The 21,720-nt window shown below is 43.0% G+C and overlaps 1 protein-coding gene across 1 annotated transcript in view; it reads left to right on the forward strand.

Annotated features, from left to right (window-relative positions):
• Positions 1-18,336: 18,336 nt before the first annotated feature.
• Positions 18,337-21,720, forward strand: part of NCF2 (neutrophil cytosolic factor 2) — a 69,029-nt gene continuing 65,645 nt past the window's right edge. The window contains exon 1 of the mRNA XM_030207406.1: positions 18,337-18,674. Coding sequence (XP_030063266.1) covers positions 18,501-18,674 — 174 coding nt within the window. The 5' untranslated portion in view covers positions 18,337-18,500. The remainder of the gene's footprint in view (positions 18,675-21,720) is intronic.

A 21,720-nucleotide genomic window follows, 5' to 3' on the forward strand; every position in this document is an offset into this window, starting at 1 on the left:
GTGGCTTACAATGATCTGTTATGGCATCGCCATTCCAGGGTAGAGATACAATTGGTGTTACAAAGAGATCGAGGATGACAAAAAAGAGCTTGGCACACAGTGTAGAAGGAAGACGTTCAGAAAAGGGAAGAGTGGTGAAGTGTTATAATTAAACTATGGATTCTCATGGTAGGCCTTGTTGAAGAGATAGGTTTTCAGAGATTTGCGAAAGTGAATTATATCGTTAATTGTTTTCAAGTTAGTTGGTAGTGCATTCCACAGCTGCGTGCTCATGTAGGAAAAGCTGGATGCATGTGTTAGTCTGTATTTTAATCCTTTACAGTTGGGGAAGTGTAGATTAAGAAATGTGCGGGCAGATCTTTTAGCATTTCTGGGAGGTAGGTCCACAACATCTAGCATGTAGGTCGGGGCGTCTCCGTAAATGATTTTATGAACAATCGTGCAGATCTTGAATGCAGTACGTTCTTTTAGAGGGAGCCAGTGCAGTTTCTCTCTTAGGGGTTTTGCACTTTCATATTTTGTTTTTCTAAATATGAGTCTGGCTGCGGTATTCTGGGCTGTCTGAAGTTTCTTGATGGTCTGTACTTTACAGCCGATGTAGAGTGCGTTGCAATAGTCCAGTTGACTTAGTACCATTGACTGTACCAGGTTGCGAAAAATGGCTCTTGAGAAGAAAGGTTTTACTCTTTTGAGTTTCCACATGGAGTAGAACATCTTCTTCGTTGTATTCTTCACGTGGTTTTTGAGTGTGAGATTTCGATCAATGGTGACTCCAAGAATTTTCAAAGTGTTTGAGACGGGAAGGGAAAAGCTAGGTATATTTATGGTGGTGAATTTACTTGTGTTATGTTGTGAGGTGAGTATAAGACATTGTGGTTTTTTCTGCGTTAAGTTTTAGCTGAAATGCATCAGCCCAGGAGTGCATGATTTGGAAACTTTGGTTGATGTCGTTGGTGATTTCTTTTAGATCATGTTTGAACGGGATGTAGATCGTGACATCATCTGTATACATGTATGGATTGAGGTTTTGATCGGCTAGTAGCTTGGCTAAGAGTATAATCATTAGGTTGAAGAGGGTTGGTGAGAGGGGGGATCCTTGAGGGACTTCACATTCAGGTGTCCATGGGCCAGATATTGCCGCATTAGTTGTTACTTGGTATGATCTTGTGGTCAGGAATCCTTTAAACCAGTTGAGAACGTTACTTCCGACTCCAAAGTATTCTAGGATATGTAGTAATATTCCATGGTTGACCATGTCGAAGGCACTGGACATGTCAAATTGTAAGAGAAGTATGTTGTTGCCAGTTGCAATTGTTTGTTTAAATTTATTCATTAAAGTCACTAGTACTGTTTCAGTGCTGTGGTTCAACCGAAATCCTGATTGAGGTTCGTGAAGAATTGAGAATTTATTTAAGTAGTTAGTAAGCTGTGTTGTCACCAAGCCCTCCATAAGTTTGGTTATCAGCGGGATAGATGCTACTGGATGATAGTTGGTTAAGTCATTTGCATTTTTCTTTGCGTCTTTGGGTAGCGGAGTAAGCAAAATACTTCCTTTATCCTTTGGGAAGAGACCATTTTGCAGCATGGAGTTCAGGTGAATCGTGAGGTCTGTTTTGAGTTGTTGTGGGGCAGATCTTATGAGATTATTAGGGCAGATGTCTAATTTGCATTGCGATTTGGCGTATCTTACAAGCGCTTGGGAGATGTTATCGATCGAGAGTGTGTCAAAGTTGGTCCATGATCGGTCTGCTGGAAATTCCCCAGGTATTGGATCTAAACACTCAAGGAGGTTTACATAGTCAGTTGCGTTGGTGGGTATCATGAGTCGTAGTTTTATAATTTTCTCTTTGAAGTAATTCGCAAGATTGTTTGCTGATGGGGTGTCTATGTTGTTAGAGGTAATTGGTGTGGTATTTAGTAGTTTGTTTACGAGTTGGAAGAGTTTATGTGTATCCTTCTAGTCTGGTCTGATTTTGGTTTTATAATATGATCTTTTAGTTTGTCTGATGCTATATTTGTATTTTCGTTGTAGTTGTTTCCAGTCGCCGAGTGTAGAATCGTCTCTTTTCTTATTCCAGGCTCGTTCTAATCTTCTGACTTGTGTTTTTAATTCTTTCAGTTCTTCATTAAACCATGGTATTGAGTTTTTTCTGTGTGATGTTCTGGTTTGAAGTGGTGCTATGTTGTCCAATATGATTCTGCATCTGTTGTCCCATTCATGAAGAAATTGGGGTGAGTCTGTTGGTGATGTCCATTTGTTGTTATAGAATTGTTGCCAAAATGTTAGCGGGTCTATTTTGCCTCTTGTGGTGTAGGTTAGTTGCTCTTGTTTATGTTGTGAGTCTTTTGTTCGCCAGTGGAGGGAAAGGTTTGCTTTGTAGTGATCGGACCATGGTATAGCTGTCCATTTTGTGTCTGTTAGTGCGAGATTTAGTTCTGATAAGAATTTGTATGTAATGATGTCTAATGTGTGTCCTTTAATATGGGTGGGTTGCATATTCGGCCAGTGAAGCTCCCATAGTTGGAGGAACTCCTTGCATTCACATACGTTTGTTAGGTTAGTATCCTCAAGGTGCAGGTTGATGTCTCCTGCTATAAGAAGGTTTTGGGTAGAAACACGTGTGTTCGATATGAAATCCATAAAATGTGTTTGGCAATCTTGCCAATTACCTGGTGACCTATAGAACAGGATAATGTTTAGTTGGTCATGTAGGAATTTAGGCGGTTGATTCTAACTGAAGCAATTTCGAGTTGGGGAAGCATGGATTCGGCTGTTGTTGTGACGGTGAATTGGGATCTATAGATTATAGCTATGCCTCCTCCTCTTTTTCCATTCCTTGTCCAGTGGGTAATTTTATACCCTGGAGGGCATAGCTCTAAGATTATGGGGTCTTTGAGGTCATGGATCCAGGTTTCACTAATAAATAAGAAATCGAGATTGTCTGTTGTGATCCAATCGGTTATAGTCGTAGTTTTGTTAACTACCGATCTGGCATTTATATAACCCATGTGTATTAGTTGGTGGGGTTCCAGGTGCCTTTTCCAGGTGCAGTATGCCGCCGCCAGACGTTTGGCCCGGGCGCACATAAAAGCTATTATTTCTCCCCGAATTACTGCTTTGGAGGCTTCCCAAAATATTATAGGGGACTCACAAGACTCTGCATTTGTATCTTCATAAAATTTCCACCATTCTCTGATATGGTCCAAAAAAATCTTATCCTGGTATAGGTAAGAAGGAAATCACCAAAATCGAGAAGCTGGGCCCCCGGGGTCTAGTTCCAAATCTACCCAAATCAGAGAATGGTCAGATATCTCCATTGGCCCTATGAAAGCTCTGCTAATTCTGAAGAACCATGCCTGAGAAAGAAGAATGCGGTTTATATGTGACCAAGATTGGTGGGCTTTTGATTGGTGAGTGTAATCTCATGTAGTGGGGTGTAGCAGACACCAAGGGTCCACCAATTGTAGGGTTTTGCACAGTGCCGGAAGCCCCTTCCCCCCTCCCACTGCCGGGCAAACCCAGAGGGAGACGATCTATCCAGGATAGGGTCTAATACATGATTAAAATCACCTGCCCACACCCAAGGGGCATCCCAATGCTGCGAGTGACTGAAAAAACCTAGGACAATAAGTATTAGGGCCATAGGCCACACACAGATAAAACTTTTGCCCTTGATAATTAAGTTGAATCAACACTACTTGTCCCTCTGAATCATTGTACACTAGCCTTGATTATGGCCACTCCACTCCTTTTATTCCCAGAGGAAGAAAACTAACATTCCCCAACCCACTGTTGGCACAGCTTCATATGCTCAATATCTGACAATTTGGTTTCCTGAAGACAGGCAATGGCCGTGCCATGGTGTTTAAGTTGAGTTAATATCTTGTAACGCTTTACGGGAGATGTAATTCCAGAGACGTTCCAAGATATTATGCGAAGTTTGGAATTGCCAATCATCTCTCTGGGTAAGGAAACCACAAAGCTGTCCCAACAAAATCAGAAGAATCCCCGGGAGCCCAGCCTCCCTCCAGGGATGTGTCCATACCTGTCAAAGAGAGGAACCACCAGACCATGCTCTCCAACTTGCTACAGACTTAAATTTGCAGAATCATACTCTCATTCACTCCATACTAACCAAATTCTCCCAAAACCCACACCTCCCATTCCCTCCCCTTCCCTTCCTCCCACCCTCCCCTCTCCACCCCAACTCCATCCCTTTGAACAAAAACAGTGTCGCGATCCCCACAAGGGAATGGACCACAGTTCATTCCCAATGCCATAGAGGGGGCACCCCCTTCCTTCACTTTAAAGAAACAAGGTTAAAAATTCCACTCTTAAATCGTATATTAACCAGATTCATGAGCTTAACATAGTAACATAGTAGATGACGGCAGAAAAAGACCTGCATGGTCCATCCAGTCTGCCCAAGAAATGTGCCACTTTTTTGTGTATGCCTTACCTTGATTTGTACCTGTCTTTTTCAGGGCACAGACCGTACAAGTCTGCCCAGCACTATCCCCGCCTCAAGTACTTCATAGGCCTCAAGTACTTCATAGGTCGGCAGTGTTCATGTTGGGTCTCCTGGTACCTCCAAAGATGTTACCCAGGACCGGGCCTCTCCGGGAATATTAAAAGAATGCCAACGATTGTTGTGTTGAATTCTTAGTATAGCTGGATATTGTAGGGCAAACCGCATGTGTTTAGTTACCAATTGAGAGCAAACTGTAGAAAAGGATCTTCTTTACAGACCTCCAACACAATTGCAGGAACTAGATAAAGATCTGGTCACAGATATCCACAAGTTAGGAAAGAAGACAGAGGTGCTGTTGCTGGGAGATTTCAATCTGCCGGATGTAGATCGAAAGGTTCCGTCTGCAGAATCGGAAAGAAGTAGAGAGATCTTGGATGCTTTTCAAAGTGCTCTGCTCAGACAAATGGTCACGGAACCCACAAGGGAGGGAGCGACGCTGGATCTGGTGCTCACAAATGGGGATAGTGTGTCAAATGTCAGAGTGGGTGCCCACCTGGGCAGCAGTGACCATCAAACGGTTTGGCTTGATATGACGGCTGAAGTGGAGGGCGGCCAGTCAAAACTCAAAGTCCTGGATTTCAAGCATGCTGACTTTAGTAAAATGGGGGAATACCTGAGGAAGGAGCTGATGGGCTGGGAGGACGAACGAGAGGTGGAAGGACAGTGGTCCAGGCTGAAAGAAACTAAAAATAGGGCCACAAGGGGGATTCCAAGATGGCCGCAAGCTGTTAGGACGCTGCGACTCACGCTCCTAAACCATGCCGAAACGAAGAGGAAGAATAGCGGGTAGGGCTTCCCCGCTAACTCCCTCATTACCTGGTCCGTTGGATCGATACCTGAGATCGCAGGGAGTCCATCGAGAAGGCGGTGTGCTACCAGATGTACGCGCCGGCGAAACGGAGAATTCGGCGCTCTCTGGACTTGAAGTGACTCTAAGCCCCGCTGAACGCACTCCTCCTCCCCAGCCAATAGGCGCCAGTTCCTTTCTCCTGGATTCGACAGGGTCTACTCCCACAGAGGTTAGGAGCCCAGAAGAACGCCGAATCGAAGCCTCCCTTACTACAGAGAGAAAACTGGAGATCAGTTTGCCCGTGGAAACGCTGCAAACTGAGGTGAGAGAAGCCGAGGGACAAAGTGAAGACACAGACCAGCCTGTAAGGTTTGAATTACCTAAAGAATTTACGATTAACCCTAGAACGCATGACGTTAAAAATATACATATTAACGTCATGGGGCCTTTTAGGCCCCCATGCACATAATGTAGAAAAACACACTTAAATAACTTTCACAAGTTTATTTCAAAATTGCTCAATAAAATATGAATAGTGGACAACATTTTAATTATAATTTTTCACAGAAAACACCAAAAAATCTTTTTTTTCCCAAATTTCACGCAAAGACATGAAAACACTCAAAAATGCATAGAAATCTATAGCAAACTAGCTGCAGCTACATTTTTATTCTAACTTTCTTTTCTATTATATTAGTCTTCCAAACAATTCTGACATGTTATTTTTTCAGAAGAGTGTTCTTTGCAAACAGTTTCCTTACAAGTGGAACAATATCGCTCAGTTTTCCTCTCTATGTTTCTTGGACACATGAAACAACGCTTTCGTTTTCTTTCTCCTGGCTCTGGAGTAATCTGAAACTGTACGCCACACCGTTTCATTGCTTCTTTAGTTTTCTTTGGCAAGCATTTCAAGTCGCTTCGCTCTATCATGTGAGGTATTACAAGTTCATGACAAAGGTCCTTCAAGAATAAGCGTCTCCTGTCCTTCCTCTGTGCATGAAATTCAGGATGAGTTTCTGTATAAATAATGAATGAATTTAGGGCTGCTACATCAAGCACATTTGAAAATAGTACTACAGGCCATCGTTTTGTTTGCCTCTTACACAAATATTCTCCCACCATCTCATCCATTTTATCTACACCTCCTTTTGTTGCATTGTAATGCAGGATGATTTCTGGTTTCAATTTTTGGTTATTGCTGTCAACACTGCAATCGTGATGCATGGTACTGAGTAAAATTACAGATTTCTCCTTCTTTGCCTTGTAAGATACCAAAGTCGCTTTGTTATTGAATCCAAAGACACTCTCATAAAGTGCTCGCTGACGATTGTGTTTGAGTGCTGCTGGAATTTCTCGTCTGTTTTGCTTTATAGTACCAACAAGTGTAATAGCTTTTGCAAGCAGAAAATTGCCTAGTTCAACATTGGTGAAATAATTGTCCATGGTGATGTTTCTACCTGAATTGAATATTGGAACAGCAAGAGTTTTGACTATTTCAGACCCCAGATCCTTCTGTACTGGTGCACCAACCTCTTTGCCACAGTAGATTACGCCATTTATGCCATAATAATTTGCAGAATCACACATCCAGAAGATTTTTATACCGTACTTGGCTGGCTTGCTGGGCATGTATTGTATGAATTTGCAGCGTCCTCTGAACGGTACAAGTTGCTCATCTACAGTAACATTAGTACTAGGATTGTAAAGTTTTGTGCAATTTTGATAAATATGTTCCAGATATAACTGATAGGGGCTAATTTGTCTGTTTCAAACCTCGCTGCACGAGTTCGCTTATCATCAAAGCGAATGATCCTTCTAATTTCCTCATATCTGCCCACTGACATTGTCGCCTTATAGTGTGGATCAGAAAGTGGGTCCAGAAATAATTCTCGTATTGGGACATCATACGATTTTTGACTCCCTGCCAGCAGGAAAAGTCCAATATATGCATAAAGTTCCTCTTTTGAGATATTTTTCCAGGACTTATTTTTTGCTGAAGCGATACGTCTTCCTTCTAGGTTTGAACATAATAGGACCTCTTCTGCAATATTGTCAGAAAAATAAGTACAGAATACATCTTTAGGGGTAAAGTAACTGGGACTTCCCACAGCTCCTTGAGCCTGTCTCACAATATTGTGTATTGGAGTACGTCCGACTAATGTAGGATTACTGTCCCAAAAAACATTCGTTTTGGATGTTCTACTTATCACTTCTTGAGGATCCACTAGATTCACTTCTTCATCATCAGAAGAATCACTGGATGAGGATGTTTGATTAGCTGGTGGCAGATATTCTTCATCAGACAAAGATAGTTCACTTTCATCATCGCTTTGAAACATAATCGCTTCAATCTCTTGGTCAGTCAGACACTTGGAGGAAGACTGTGCCATTGCTGACTAGATGTTAGAAAATGAAACAGATTTCCTCTCAACAGCTTATCTTATCACAGGTCCTTCAGCAATTAGCTCACAGTGTATACTGTCCTCAGTGTTCAGAGGACCTGAGGTGATGTCATGGCCTTATCACTCCCTCCAAAAATCACATGACATCCTCACATGTTATTATCCACACCCTGGCCCCTCCACCAGCATTACTGAGTACAAATAAAGTAACTTGAGACACAAACACTTCTGAGAACATGATAAAAACAGCGGGGGCCTAAAAGGCCCCCAATTCGTACAGATGTAGTTTTCACCAAACAAGCATTGTTACACCATAATGCCTATGAAAAAAAATTATATGAACAACTGGATATTATCAACAATGACATACTTGAGTAATACCTTGAGTTTCAAAATTCTAACTAAAGTAATTTTGCAGATAATAGCAAAAATGTAAGCATGGGGGCCTAAAAGGCCCCCAATATGCGTTCTAGGGTTAAACCTAAAGACGTTACATTGGAAGCTTTGTGGGATTTGGTTTCCAATCTGGGACAAGTTTTCCTTAAACAGATGAATGATTTTCAGCCCAAAGTTAAATCCTTGGAAATTAACCTAGGGGTACAAGAGCAACAAATTAAAGATTTGAATGGGAAACTTGTCAATCTGGATCAGAGAATTATGAAGCTTGAAACTTTACAACCTATTATGGTGAAAGATTTGACAAGTCTTAGAGATAAAATGGAAATATTTGACAATTACACTAAAAATCATAATCTTAGATTTATTAATTTTCCTCGACTTCAAAATGTTACCCCTATGGATATGCTAAAACGCTACATGCGTGAAAATTTACTAATTCCTGAACAGAATTTGCCACCAATGACTATGGTTTATTATATTCCTGGGAAAGGAACCTCTCAACCCGAAGCTCCGATTGATGTCTCTCTTTTACTTGAGACCTCTGATACTGAATTGGCAACCGCGGCTACTCTTGTGGCCACGGTAGCATTGTTACCAGATAAGAATTGGATTTTTCGTTTGTTTTTCCGTAATAAAGATAAACCCTTTTTGGGTTTAAAAGTTTTACTTTTTCCTGATGTCTCTAAGGAGACTCGACGACGAAGGAAACAATTCCTTCTCCTTAGGCCTGAGGTTTTGCACTTGGGGGGTACCTTTTTTTTAAGATACCCCTGCAAGTGCATAGTAAGGCTTAGGGAGAAAAAATATGTATTTACAGAGCCGTCCCATGTGTCCGCACTTATAACCTCAGTGAAAATGGAAAAGCGTTAATTATAATTGTGCTCTACTTAACAGCTTTTGTATAATTTCTTTTTTATAATTTCTTGATAATTTGTCTCCGCTATTTTCCTGAAATCTTGGATCATAATTATGGACCTGAGTATAATTTTTCCATTGTGAAGTTTATCCTTCACTTTTTTATTTCCTGTTTTTATTTTACAATTCTGTAATTACTATATACTTTACCTGAACAAGAGGTTTGTCTTGTAATATAATGGAAAATGTTAATAAATAAAATATAAAAAAAAAAAAAAAAAATAGGGCCACAAACCTTTATGTAAAGAGAATAAATAAAAGCAAGAGAAAAAGGAAACCGATATGGTTCTCCAAGCAAGTGGCTGAAAAAATAAAGACCAAAGAGTTGGCGTTCCTGAAGTACAGAAAAACTCAAGAAGAGGAACACAGAGAGGAATACTGGATAAAACTGAAAGACCCAAAGAGAGAGATACGTCTGGCAAAAGCGCGAGCGGAAGAACAAATGGCTAGAAAGGTAAGGAGAGGTGACAAAAATTTCTTCAGGTATATTAGTGAAAGGAGAAAGACTAAAAATGGAATTGTGAGACTGAAAGATGCTGCAAACTGCTATGTGGATAATGATGAAGAAAAAGCAAATTTGCTAAACAGATACTTGTTCTGTTTTCACAGAAGAAAATCCTGGAGAAGGACCACGATTGACTGACAAAAGTACATATGAAAATGGAGTGGATATAGCACCGTTCACGGAAAAGAGTGTGTATGAACAACTTCAAAATCTAAAGGTGGACAAAGCCTTGGGTCCAGACGAGATCCACCCCAGGATATTGAGGGAGCTCAGAGAGGTTCTGGCGGGTCCTCTTAAAGATTTGTTTAATAAATCCTTGGAGACGGGAGAGGTTCCGTGGGATTGGAGAACAGCGGATGTGGTCCCTCTTCACAAAAGTGGTGATAGGGAAGAAGCTGGAAACTACAGGCCGGTAAGCCTCACTTCGGTTATTGGAAAAGTAATGGAAGCGATGCTGAAGGAAAGGATAGTGAATTTCCTGGAAACCAATAAGTTGTAAGATCTGAGACAACATGGTTTTACCAAAGGGAAATCGAGCCAAAAAAATCTAATTGAATTCTTTGACTGGGTGACCGGACAATTGAATCAAGGACGTGCTATGGACATAATCTACTTAGATTTCAGCAAAGCTTTTGACACGGTTCCCCACAGGAGGTTCTTGAATAAACTAGACGGGCTGAAGATAGGACCCAAAGTGGTGAATTGGATTAGGAACTGGTTGACGGACAGACGCCAGAGGGTGGTGGTTAAAGGAATTCGCTCGGATGAGGGAAAGGTGAGTAGTGGAGTGCCTCAGGGATCAGTGCTGGGGCCGATTCTGTTCAATATATTTGTCAGTGACATTGCCGAAGGGTTAGAAGGTAAAGTTTGCCTTTTTGCTGATGATACTAAAATTTGTAACAGAGTGGACAACCGGGAGGGAGTGGAAAACATGAAAAAGGATCTGCGGAAGCTAGAAGAATGGTCTAAGGTTTGGCAATTAAAATTCAATGCGAAAAAATGCAAAGTGATGCACTTAAGGAGTAGAAATCCATGGGAGACGTATGTGTTAGACGGTGAGAGCCTGATATGTACGGACGGGGAGAGGGATCTTGGGGTGATAGTATCTGAAGATCTGAAGGCGACGAAACAGTGTGACAAGGTGGTGGCCGTAGCTAGAAGGTTGCTAGGCTGTATAGAGAGAGGTGTGACCAGCAGAAGAAAGGAGGTGTTGATGCCCCTGTACAAGTCGCTGGTGAGGACCCACCTAGAGTACTGTTTTCAGTTTTGGAGGCCATGTCTTGCTAAGGATGTAAAAAGAATAGAAGCGGTGCAAAGAAAAGCTACAAGAATGGTATGGGATTTGCGTTACAAGACGTATGAGGAGAGACTTGCTGACCTGAACATGTATACCCTGGAGGAAAGGAGAAACAGGGGTGATATGATACAGACGTTCAAATATTTGAAAGGTATAAATCCGCAAACGAACCTTTTCTGGAGATGGGAAGGCGGTAGAACGAGAGGACATGAAATGAGATTGAAGGGGGGCAGACTCAGGAAAAATGTCAGGAAGTATTTTTTCACAGAGAGAGTGGTGGATAATTGGAATGCCCTCCTGCGGGAGGTGGTGGAGATGAAAATGGTAACGGAATTCAAACGTGTGGGATAAACATAAAGGAATCCTGTTCAGAAGGAAGGGATCCTCAGAAGCTTAGCCGAGATTGGGTGGCAGAGCCGGTGGGGGGAGGCGGGCCTGGTGGTTGGGAGGCAGGGCTAGTCTTGAAATACCTGGACTGGGTGGCCCTGAAATTGTATCCCCTCCGATTTGCTTTTATATTGGTGCAGGATCTGGGCTTTTTGGGAGTAGCGATGGAATTTTGTTATCACTACTCTTGGTCTGTCCTCAGCCTTGCGAACTGGTCCCATGCAGTGTGCTCTGTCCAAGTGCATTGCTCCCTGTTCCCCTGCAGATGGAAATTTCTCTAGCAGCCAGGTTTCCAACCATGATAATAATGTAGATTCTTGAATTGAATGATAATAATGTAGATTCTTGAATTGACTCTGTAAATCCTACACAATGCAGGTTCTCCTGCCTCGCTCTATTTTCCAGGTCTTCAATCTTCAACTGTTGGGTGTGAGTCAAGGCCTCCAAGCGCTCTATGCTTTTGGTGTGGGCTTGCAACGTATCTTCCGCATCGAAGACTCGACATTCAAGTTCTCCCGTCCTGCGGGTCAGCTCCGATGTAGCCTGGACCATCCCTGCTATTTGCTCTGAAAGTTGTACAAATCTGGAGTCCAGTGCCCTCACCACCACTTCTGTAAGCTCAGGAATTAAATCTGAGGGAGGCTGCGCAGGCGGAGGGGAGGCCGCCATTTTGTCTTCTCCCAGGCGCGTTCGATCCTGGCCCTGTTTTGGTAGTTTAGCAGACATTTGTTGTTCTGTTCTAGTCAAGAATTTGTCCATATACTCTGATCTGGTAGGAGAATCGATAGTTTCTTAAATTGACATTTTTAGAGTGAAGTAAATTGGTGAAGGGAAGGGGTTCCCGGAGCAGCTCGCTTCAGGCACGTCCGCTGCCGCTCACAGCATCACTTGACCTCTTCTTTATTTTTTTGAAGAAATGGCTGTGCGGCAAGTGAAGCACTTGCCATGTGGCCATTTCGAGGGGGGGGGGGAGCCCTTACTGCCACCCGGTAGCCCGGTGGTACTTCCTTTTTAGCGAGCGGTAAGCCCGCGTTGGGCTTACCGCTGCTTTGTAAAAGGGGCCCTCAGTGACTTGTCCAAGATCACAAGAAGCTCAGTGGAATTTAATCCAGGCTTACCTGGTTGTCAGTCTGGTGCTCTAACTACTACGGCTACTCATAAGAACATAAGTGTTGCCATAATAAGACAGATCAAAGGTCCATCAAGCCCAGCATCCTGTTTCCAACAGTGGCCAATCCAGGTTACAAGTATCTGGCAAGATCCCAAAACAGTACAATACATTTTATACTGCTTATCCTAGAAATAAGTAGTGGATTTCCCCAAGTCAATTCATCCAGCGGTAATCGGGCAGCGCCACGTACTACCCAGTTACCGCCAGGTTAGCATAGGAGTCCTTAACGCCACCTCAATGGGTGGCATTAAGTGTTTCCCCCTCTGCATGGCCATGTGGTAAGTGAAATCTTACCACATGGCCATGCTAATTTATGGCATTTTTACCCGCTGTGGTGAATAGGGCCGCAGCATGGCAAAAAGGCCCCCTTTGCTAGAGCAAGGCCTTTTTGATAGCAGCTTTGTAAAAGGACCCCTTAGGCACGAGAATTTATACCAAATTGGGTGCGGATCCCGGCGCTATGCGCTATTCTATAAATGGTGCCCAACTTGGAGCACTGTTTCTAGAATAGCGCTCATTTTTTTCAGCACCAGTTATAGAATTTGGCTCATATTGCCTAGACGGTCTGTAATGATATTCAGTGGTACTATCCGGAGAGCAGGTGCTGTTATCCAAATAAGTGCTTTTGAACACTAACCTACATATTTTCACTTTTTAGAGACTAGAATATATCAGCTTAAGGATGGAGGATTGTGAACACATAGGAAGATTTTTTTGTCAGAGAAACTTCAGTATTTATTTTTACATTTTGATATTTTGGAACAGGCATCTTTACTGTTAGAGCCCAGGGTCAATTATAAATCCCACCAAAAGTCGCCCTCCTGGAACTAGGAAAATTGGCAGCTGTGCCTTCAGTGGCCCCTGCCCCCCCCCCCCCCCCGACCTCTTGTGTTCCAGCCAACTGCAGAAACCGAACATGTACAGCAGCATTTTCAACAAAAAGGAGAAGGAAAACTATTTCTCCAGTGCAGAATATTGCTTCAGGCAGACCAGACGTTTCTCAAGAACCTAGAGTAAAAACCAGCAGCACTACAGAGCTCCCTTGAGACGCGAGAGGGTACAGATGGGTAGATGGTGAAACAGAGAGTCGTTGCTAAGTACTTTCAAAATCCAGGGCAGGGATGCATAGATCCTCCCTTTACAGCCCCTCCCCCAATTTTGATAAAGTAACAAATAATAATTCCCCCTCTCTTCAGACACAATCCTGTAAAAACACAATACACATCATACTTCACATTTTTTGTTAACTTCTTGTTTTTTGTTTTTTTCTTACTTGTGATGGTGACAGTACAGGAAAAGAACTAAAACAGGGAAAAAAAAAGATTAGCTTTAGTCCTCCTTCTGTGGCCTTCTGCTTCTCAGTTTAGTGGTGACAGCAGTAGTAGCAGCTTCAGGGAAGGGGTTTGAAGGAGTCCAGCAGCAGCAGCAGCTTTGGGGAGGGGATGTGATGGAATTTAGCAGTAGCAGATTTGGAGAGCAGGTGTCAAGGAGACAAAAAGAAGCAGCTTCAGGGAAAAGGTGTGAAGGATTTCAGCAGCAGTAGCTTCAGAGAGGGGGCATGAAGGATTCCTGCAGAACAGTTTCAGGGAGGCAGTGGCGTAGCTATGGGTGGGCCTGGGTAGGCATAGGCTCATTCAGCGGTGGCACCCTACATCAACACCTCTTCTCCTCTGTGGCATCATGGCATCTGCCCACCCATCGCTGAACTCCGTCCCTCTCTGGTGTACCTTACAGGGGTTCCCGGCGCCTGCAGTGATTCATTATTGCTGCCTGCACTGGCCCTGCAGGCTTCCATTAGCCGGGTCCCGCCTTTTCTGACATCATTTCCTGTTTCCTGTCTGGCGGGACCTGGCTGATTCTGTGGGGCAGGCGCAGGCAGCAATAATGAATCACTGCAGACTCCAGGGATGCCTATAAGATACGCTGAGAAGGGACGGGGTTCAGTGATGGGCAGGCAGATGCCAGGACGCCACAGAGGAAGAGAGATGTTGATATGGGGTAGGTGAAAAAAACACATACATTTTTTATATCTCCAGTGTGTGTGTGTGTGTGTGTGTGGGGGGGGGGGTCATGGCATGGAATGGAATGGAAGGGCCCATCTAATTAACTCTGGGCCCATCCAAAATACTGGGTCTAGCTACACCACTACAGGGAGAGGGAATGAAGGAGTTCAACAGCAGCAGCAGCAGCAGCAGCAGCAGCATCAGGGAGGGTGTGTGCAAAGGAATCCAGCATCAGCATTTTTAGGGAGGGGATGTGAAGGAGTCCAGCACCAGCTGCTTCAGCGAGGGGGCATGATGGAATGCAGTAGCACAGCTTCAGGAGGGGGTGTGAAGAATTTCAGTAGCTGTAGCTTCAAAGAAGGGTGTGTGAAGGATTTCAGCAGCAGCAGCAGCAGTTTCAGGGAGGGCGGTGTGAAGATGTCCAATAGCAGCAGCTTAGGGGAGGGGGCATGAAGAAGTTCAGTAGTGGCAGTGGAAGCTTTAGCAGGTTCGAGGTGAATGCAGTTGATTGGGCCACATGATGGTTAGAACCTGAGTGGCAGACGGCAGAGGATATAGTAAAGTTGATTGTTTTGGAACAGTTTTTAACGATCCTGTGGGTCATACAACAAGGACCAAAGATAATAGGTGAAGCCACAACCCTGGCTGAGAATTATTTAAAAGCTGAAGAAATGGGTAATGGCAGACCTAATGGTGCAAAGCAGACCTAAGCAAGATCTACCCACCCCACTGAAGATGGCAGTGCCTAGAAAATTGCAAGATGTCTTGGATTCGGTAAAGGCAGAATTAAATTCTATCAAAACACGCATTCAAAACAGCATGAAAAATATTAATGCTTTCCAATCTGAAATTGCTAATCTTGTGATACAAATTAAATTTTGTGCTAAACACACTATACAGGCCGAGACCCATATATCAAAGCTTGAAGACAAGGCCTTTAAAAGGCATAATGACAGCGAGAAACTGACAGCACTACATAAAGACCTAGAAGGAGGTAATAACAGGAGCTGCAGGTGCAATTTAAGAATTTTGGGTCTACCTGAGCCTGAGGGCATCAGGAAACAAGACCCTGTTACTTTTATTGAAAACCTCATACGGAAACTGCTCAATATCTCCTTCATATGCCCATTTGAAGTTGAGAGAGTCCACCAAATTCCTTCTCATTACTCAGAAACATGAGACCCACATCCTTTCATCTTAAAAATATTGCATTTACCTCAAACAATGGAAATACTTACTAAAAGCAAGACACATTCCTGATCTCAGATGGAATGATGCAAAGATTACCATTACTCAAGATTTTGCGTGTCAAATGGCCCAAACTCGTAAACAAATTTTAGCAATGAGGCCAACTTTTGGCTGGGGGGGGGAGTGTGCTCGAAGGGTTTCTTTTGTTCTCTTAACTCCATTTCCAGGGCTTCCTTTCCATTTATTTCTTTACTTTCCTCCTTTCTTCTTCATTTCTTGCCCTACATCCGTAAGTAAAAGCTGGGTCCTCCGCAGACTTGACTGTCCAGTGGATCCAGCTTCTGCCTATTTTCTCCATCCATGTGCAGTTTTTCTCCTCTCTTCCTTTTCCCTCATCTTAGCTCCTTCCTTTCTTTTCCCTCCCCTCCATCCATGTCCAGAATTTCTTCTCTCTCCCCTACATCCATGTGCATCTCCTTCCTGTCTTCCCTTCCCTCCCTCCAACCATGTCCAACAATTCTCCTCTCTCCCTGCCCTCCCCTCCATCAATTCATGTACAGCAACCCTCCTCTCTCCCCTGCCCTCCCCTCCATCCACCCATGTCCAGCAACTCTCCTCTCCTCTCCCCTGCCCTCCCCTCCATCCATCCATGTCCAGCAAACCTCCTCTCTCCCCTGCCCTCCCCTCCATCCACCCATGTCCAGCAACCCTCCTCTCTCCCCTGAACTCCCCTCCATCTACCCATGTCCAGCAACCTCCTCTCTCCCCTGCCCTCCCCTCTATCCACCCATGTCCAGCAACTCTCCTCTCTCCTCCCCTCTATCCACCCACGTCCAGCAACTCTCCTCTCCCCTGCCCTCCATCTATCCATCCATACCCAGCAATTCTCTTCTCTAACCTGCCCCCCTCCATCCATCCATACCCAGTGATTCTCCTCTCTCCCCTGCCCTGCCCTCCCCTCCCACTCCCATCCATGTCCAGTGATTCTCCTTTGCCCCCATCCTCCCCTCCCATTCATATCCACCTGCCCACCCTCTTCTCCCCCCAACACCCCCCTTTTTCTTCCTGCCACAGTGCCACCCTGCAGGGTTTAAATCTTTTTTATTACCTCCGTCAAAGCGGCAGCATCATTGAAAGCCCTGCCGGTCTCTAGCCTTCTCTTCATGAGTTCGTTCCCTCAGAGTCCCACCCTCATGGAAAGAGGAAATGATGTCAGAAGGTAGGACTGCCTCATTCTACAGACTGACCAACGTCTAAGCTAAAGGTCCTACCCTACAGGCTTTACAGTCTGGTTTTCTTGGTGTTCAGATTTTTCTCTGCAAAGTTGTGTGGAATCTCTGCCAGTACTAGATGCAGAACTGAAATTTTGCTGTCAGATGAACTTTACTTTAATTTACTTCACTTCTTATATTCCACAACTACCCAAAAGAGTTCAGTGTGGGTCACAACAAGAAGGAGCAGGCATATCCTGTGAATTAACAACTAATTAGATAATACATATTAAGAAGAAAACAAAACAAGTACAATCTAATCATAAAACTTCTTAAAATGAAAAGTTTTCAAGGCTTTTCAAAGAGTAGGTCAGTTCTGCATTTTTCTTAATTGTACAGGGAGAGAATTCCATAACAGTGGGGCTTGAAACATGAGGCTTGCAGAATAAATGGTTTTATTTTTAAATTTAGCAGGACTAGGGCAATGAAGTAAAAAAAAAAAAAACTATCTCGAAGGCCTCTGTTTTTATTAGATATTTGGACCCAACTGAGCAGATACTCTGGTAACTGTCCAAAAAGAATTTCATGAACTAAAATACAAACTTTAAATTGAATTTGAGCCTCCACTGGTAAACAGTGGAGGTCCTGCAATAATGGAGAAACTCTATCATATTTATGAGCAGAAAAAATTAGACTTGTGGTTGTATTCTGAATAATCTGAATCTTCCTTAACAGACCTTTTCAACAGCCCACATAGACAGTATTTGCCATAATCCAAATTAGACAGAAGCAAACTTTGGACAATCAATCTAAAAGTATGAAGATCAAAGCAGTTACGTATTCTTCAAAGTTTTCTCATTAACAGAAATGATTTCTTAATAAGTAGATTCACCTGGGAATCCAAAGACAGAGATCCTGAGACAGGAACACCAAGGATCTTAATATTTTTTTCAAAAGTGAAATGTGAACTGGTTAGCTTCAATATATTATCAGTCCAAAAATTAGTAGGTTGTCTTAATAAAATAAATTTAGTCTTATCCTTATTAAGCTTCAAGCCATGAGCTTTAATCCATGTTTCAAGTAGATGGATGCAATCTTTTACTCTAATTGCAGTGTCTTCAGCTGTCTGAGACAGAGAGTAATATATGGTAATATCATCTGCATAACTAAAAATTCTAAAACCAGCAGAGCTCAAAGCTTTGAACCAGGTCAATTGCAGAATGTAAAAGTGCTCAGGCAAACGTCACTTCTGGCATCCACATTTCCTTTGAGGCTTGCAGATTCACTCTAAAAGTCAGCATGGAGTTCCTTGAGCTTGGTGCCTGGGGTGGTTGCTCTGCTTGTCCACCCCTTTTGGGAGCCCTGCCTAAGACTTATGAGCATGTTAGAATTCTTGGAGATCTCAAACAAGAAGAAAAGGTTACTTAACATGACAAAGCTGCATTTGATACATCAGAGTCTATTTAGGGAACTAATGTATTCTCAGCTGATTTCTAAGGCACTTCCTCTTTGTAAAACTGTGTTTCTGTTACAGAGACTTACAGATATTTCCTGGATCTGTTGCAACACTGAGAAGTCCCTGAAGCTAATCAGATTTTCTGTATCAGGAGGCGAAAGAGTGTCAGCTCCCCTTTTCAAACACAAAGACAGGTTTGCGGCAAGATCTAAGAAAAACCTGTAAAAAAGAACTGCACCATACCATGTCTCTAGCAGAAAATATCAGGTTTTGGAGTGAGGGGGTGTCAGCAGCAGACAGGAAGGACTGGAAAGCAGCTCTGGATGCCTTCACTTCTATCCAGGATCCACACTCAAAAATCTGCTTTAATATTGGATGCATCTATCAGATCCTTAATGACTTGGAAAAGGCTGAGAAGGTGAGGTACTGCTACCTACTGGTACATATTAAAATGTGAGGATTGATAGAGATATAGCTATAGTTGACAAAAGTAGTCTACAAACAATGATAAAACAGATACTTGCAATGATTATCAGCTTCTCTTTATGTATTATTTTCAGCACTTGGAAGATCTTAAGTCTGAGAATGGTGGGATTTGTTAAACAAAAAAATTGAAAACTGCCTTCCTAAAGACAGAGAACTAAGCCTCTAGAAATTAATAGATTTGTTTTCTTTATCTATTCCTCTCTCTGTGACCTTGTACTAACTAACATAGGACCCGGCTCTGTGGGTGCTTGAACACCCCTAATATTGAGAAAATTCCTTGTATGTGTCCAGAGAGGGGTTATTTCGATTAGGCTTAGCACTAATAATTTTGGAAAAATTGGCTCCTATGTTAACTGTTACCTTATAGAGCAAGGGGGGCACTTAACTGTGCAAGATAAGCACTAAATACCATTCCTACAGGGTATTTACAATATTGTCAGAGGAGACAGTTCCACATTCAGCAGACTTTCTGTGGCTGCAACCCTATTTGCACAGCCACAGAAAGCATGTGGCACCATGTAGGTGGGGGACTGATGTCATCTGTATGGAGGGCTTACCCAGATTGTGACCCCAAATGCAGAATAGTGAGATTTATAGTTTTGATAAGAAACAAAAGTTAATTTTTTGTACAGTGTTGTGTAAATTGATAATATGGTTATGCAGAGGGCTGGAGGGTAGGCACAGGACTATGGATCCATCAGGGTCTTCTTGGTCAAGCTGGAAGAGTTGAGTTCTTATAGATCCATGCATTCAAACCTTCTTGTTACCCAAAGCTGGAAATCCTTCTTTGAAGTAGTTCAGAAGCAGGTGAAAACTCTACTGTCCATCTACACCTAATTCTGAAGTCTAGTAACCAAAGAAATTCCACCCTAATTTGTTGGTTTTATACTGGGGGCCTTATCACTTGCTCATGTTGACCTAGGGTCTCCCACACAAATTTTCCTTGCAGAGCCCATAGGTTTCAGCTATTCATGATGCTTTCTTTGTGTCAAAGTCAGATCTGAAAAGGAAGAATGAGATGAGATTTGGGTAGAAGACACTATCAAATAGGACCCAAATAATAATTTTCAGGGTAATATTCAGCCCGCAGCAGTAAGCGGCTTGTGAATCGCTTCAGCTGTGGGTTGAACTAACCCCAGATAATCAATGCCGGGGCATGCATGGCTTCCTTGGTTGAATATCTGGGTATGTGTGCTGACCCAGAAGTTAACCAGGCACCGGCCAATATTTAGACTGGTGCCCAGTTAACTTGGCAAATAAAGTACTGTCCTAACTTTATGCACTTAGGGGGTCTTTTACAAAGTTTTGGTAATGCGAGCTTACTGAACGCTAAATTGGGACTACTGCTGGCCCAACGTGGCTGCTGGCAGTAGTTCTGCCCTGAGTGCACATCATTTCCAGGGGAAAAAGAAAAGACTCCAGAAATGGCTTGCACAATGGTAACCCGGCAGTAATCGGGCATCGCCATGTGCTACCTGGTTACCGCTGAGTTACCACGGGAACCCTTATCACCACTTCAGTGGGTGGCGGTAAGGGGTCCCGCTGCATAGCCATGCAGGAAGAGTTCTCTTACCACATGGCGATGTTTGTCTGGGGGTTTTTTTACCCACTGCGGTAAAAAGGGCCCTGCTGCGCAGGAAAAATAATCCCTGCCATTACACAGGGCTCTTTATCCCACAGCTTGATAAAAGGACCCCTTAACTGGTTAGTGGGTTGAATAGTGCCACTAACGGACTAAGTGCTGACTCCACCCAAGCCCCGACCCTAGACCGCCTCTAACCTAGCCGGTTAGGAAATGGCTGGATAGCAGAGATATTTAGAAGCACTACCTGGTTAAATGCAGCTGAATATCAGCGCCCATCCAGCTCAGCGGGACTTAAATGGGCAGGAGCCTCTTTTTTTTTTTTAATATTGACTCCATTATTTTTAGGTAACAACTCTTTTAACCCCATCCTGAGAGGAACATAGGCATTCTCGTAGTTAGGGTTAATTGCTGGAAGTCAGATTTGAATAGAAGAAGTGTAATTATTGAACCAAAGCCAGTGACTCAGCAGACTGAGAAGCATGATACAGCAAACAGTAATTGAAATAAATTGCTTGAAAAGCTGTGCTTAAATATTAAAGATTTTCCTGGGGGGAAAAAAGCATACACCCTTAATTTTCCCCATTAAAGTTGATAGAACTACTGCAGAACTGAGATGTTCAGTGGCAGTCTCTTCATTAACCTATAAAAGCATTACTTAGGGGATATGTAGCATTTCTACATCCTTAGGATATCTGGTGTAGCTGAGTTAAACTAGATTTTATGATTTGGAGCCCAGCAAATTCTTGTAGCTCCTGTGCTTCTGTTTCTTAGGATAATATCATTCCAAACCCCTGATTTTTATCATCTGAACATTCCAGGTGAATCTCATGCTCAGAATTCAAGCTGATTTACAGTTCAGACAAGTGAGTGTGTCACTGACCCCCCTCCCAACCCACCAATCAAATATGTGAAAGAAACAGTATATATCAGCCTCTATGACAGCTTCAGATGTTACAGCCAGTCCTATTGGAGCAAAAAGCAGGTTCCTGGAGTAGCCTAGTGCTCATTGCAGTGGACTGTAGAGAAGGGAACTCAGGCCCATATCCCACTCTAACTAGTACACTTGTGGTGGAATGTGTGAGCCCTCTGAAACCCACCAAAAACCTACTGTACCTAAATATAAGTGACACCTGCAGGCATAAGGGCTATTGTAGTGGTGTACTGTTGGGTACAGTAGGTTTTTGGTGAGTTTTGGAAGCTTATGCTCAGTTTGTGGCGGTAACCAAAAAAGCAAACAGAATGTTAGGAATTAATTGGAAAAGAAATAAAGATGAAAACAGAGAATACCATAATGCCTCGGTATTGCTCCATGATGCAACTGCATTTTAAGTATTGCGTGTAATTCTGGTTGCCACATCTAAAAAATAATATAGTAGAACTGGGAAAGGTATAG

This window comes from Microcaecilia unicolor, chromosome 6, assembly GCF_901765095.1.
Source record: "Microcaecilia unicolor chromosome 6, aMicUni1.1, whole genome shotgun sequence".
Lineage (NCBI taxonomy): Eukaryota > Metazoa > Chordata > Amphibia > Gymnophiona > Siphonopidae > Microcaecilia > Microcaecilia unicolor.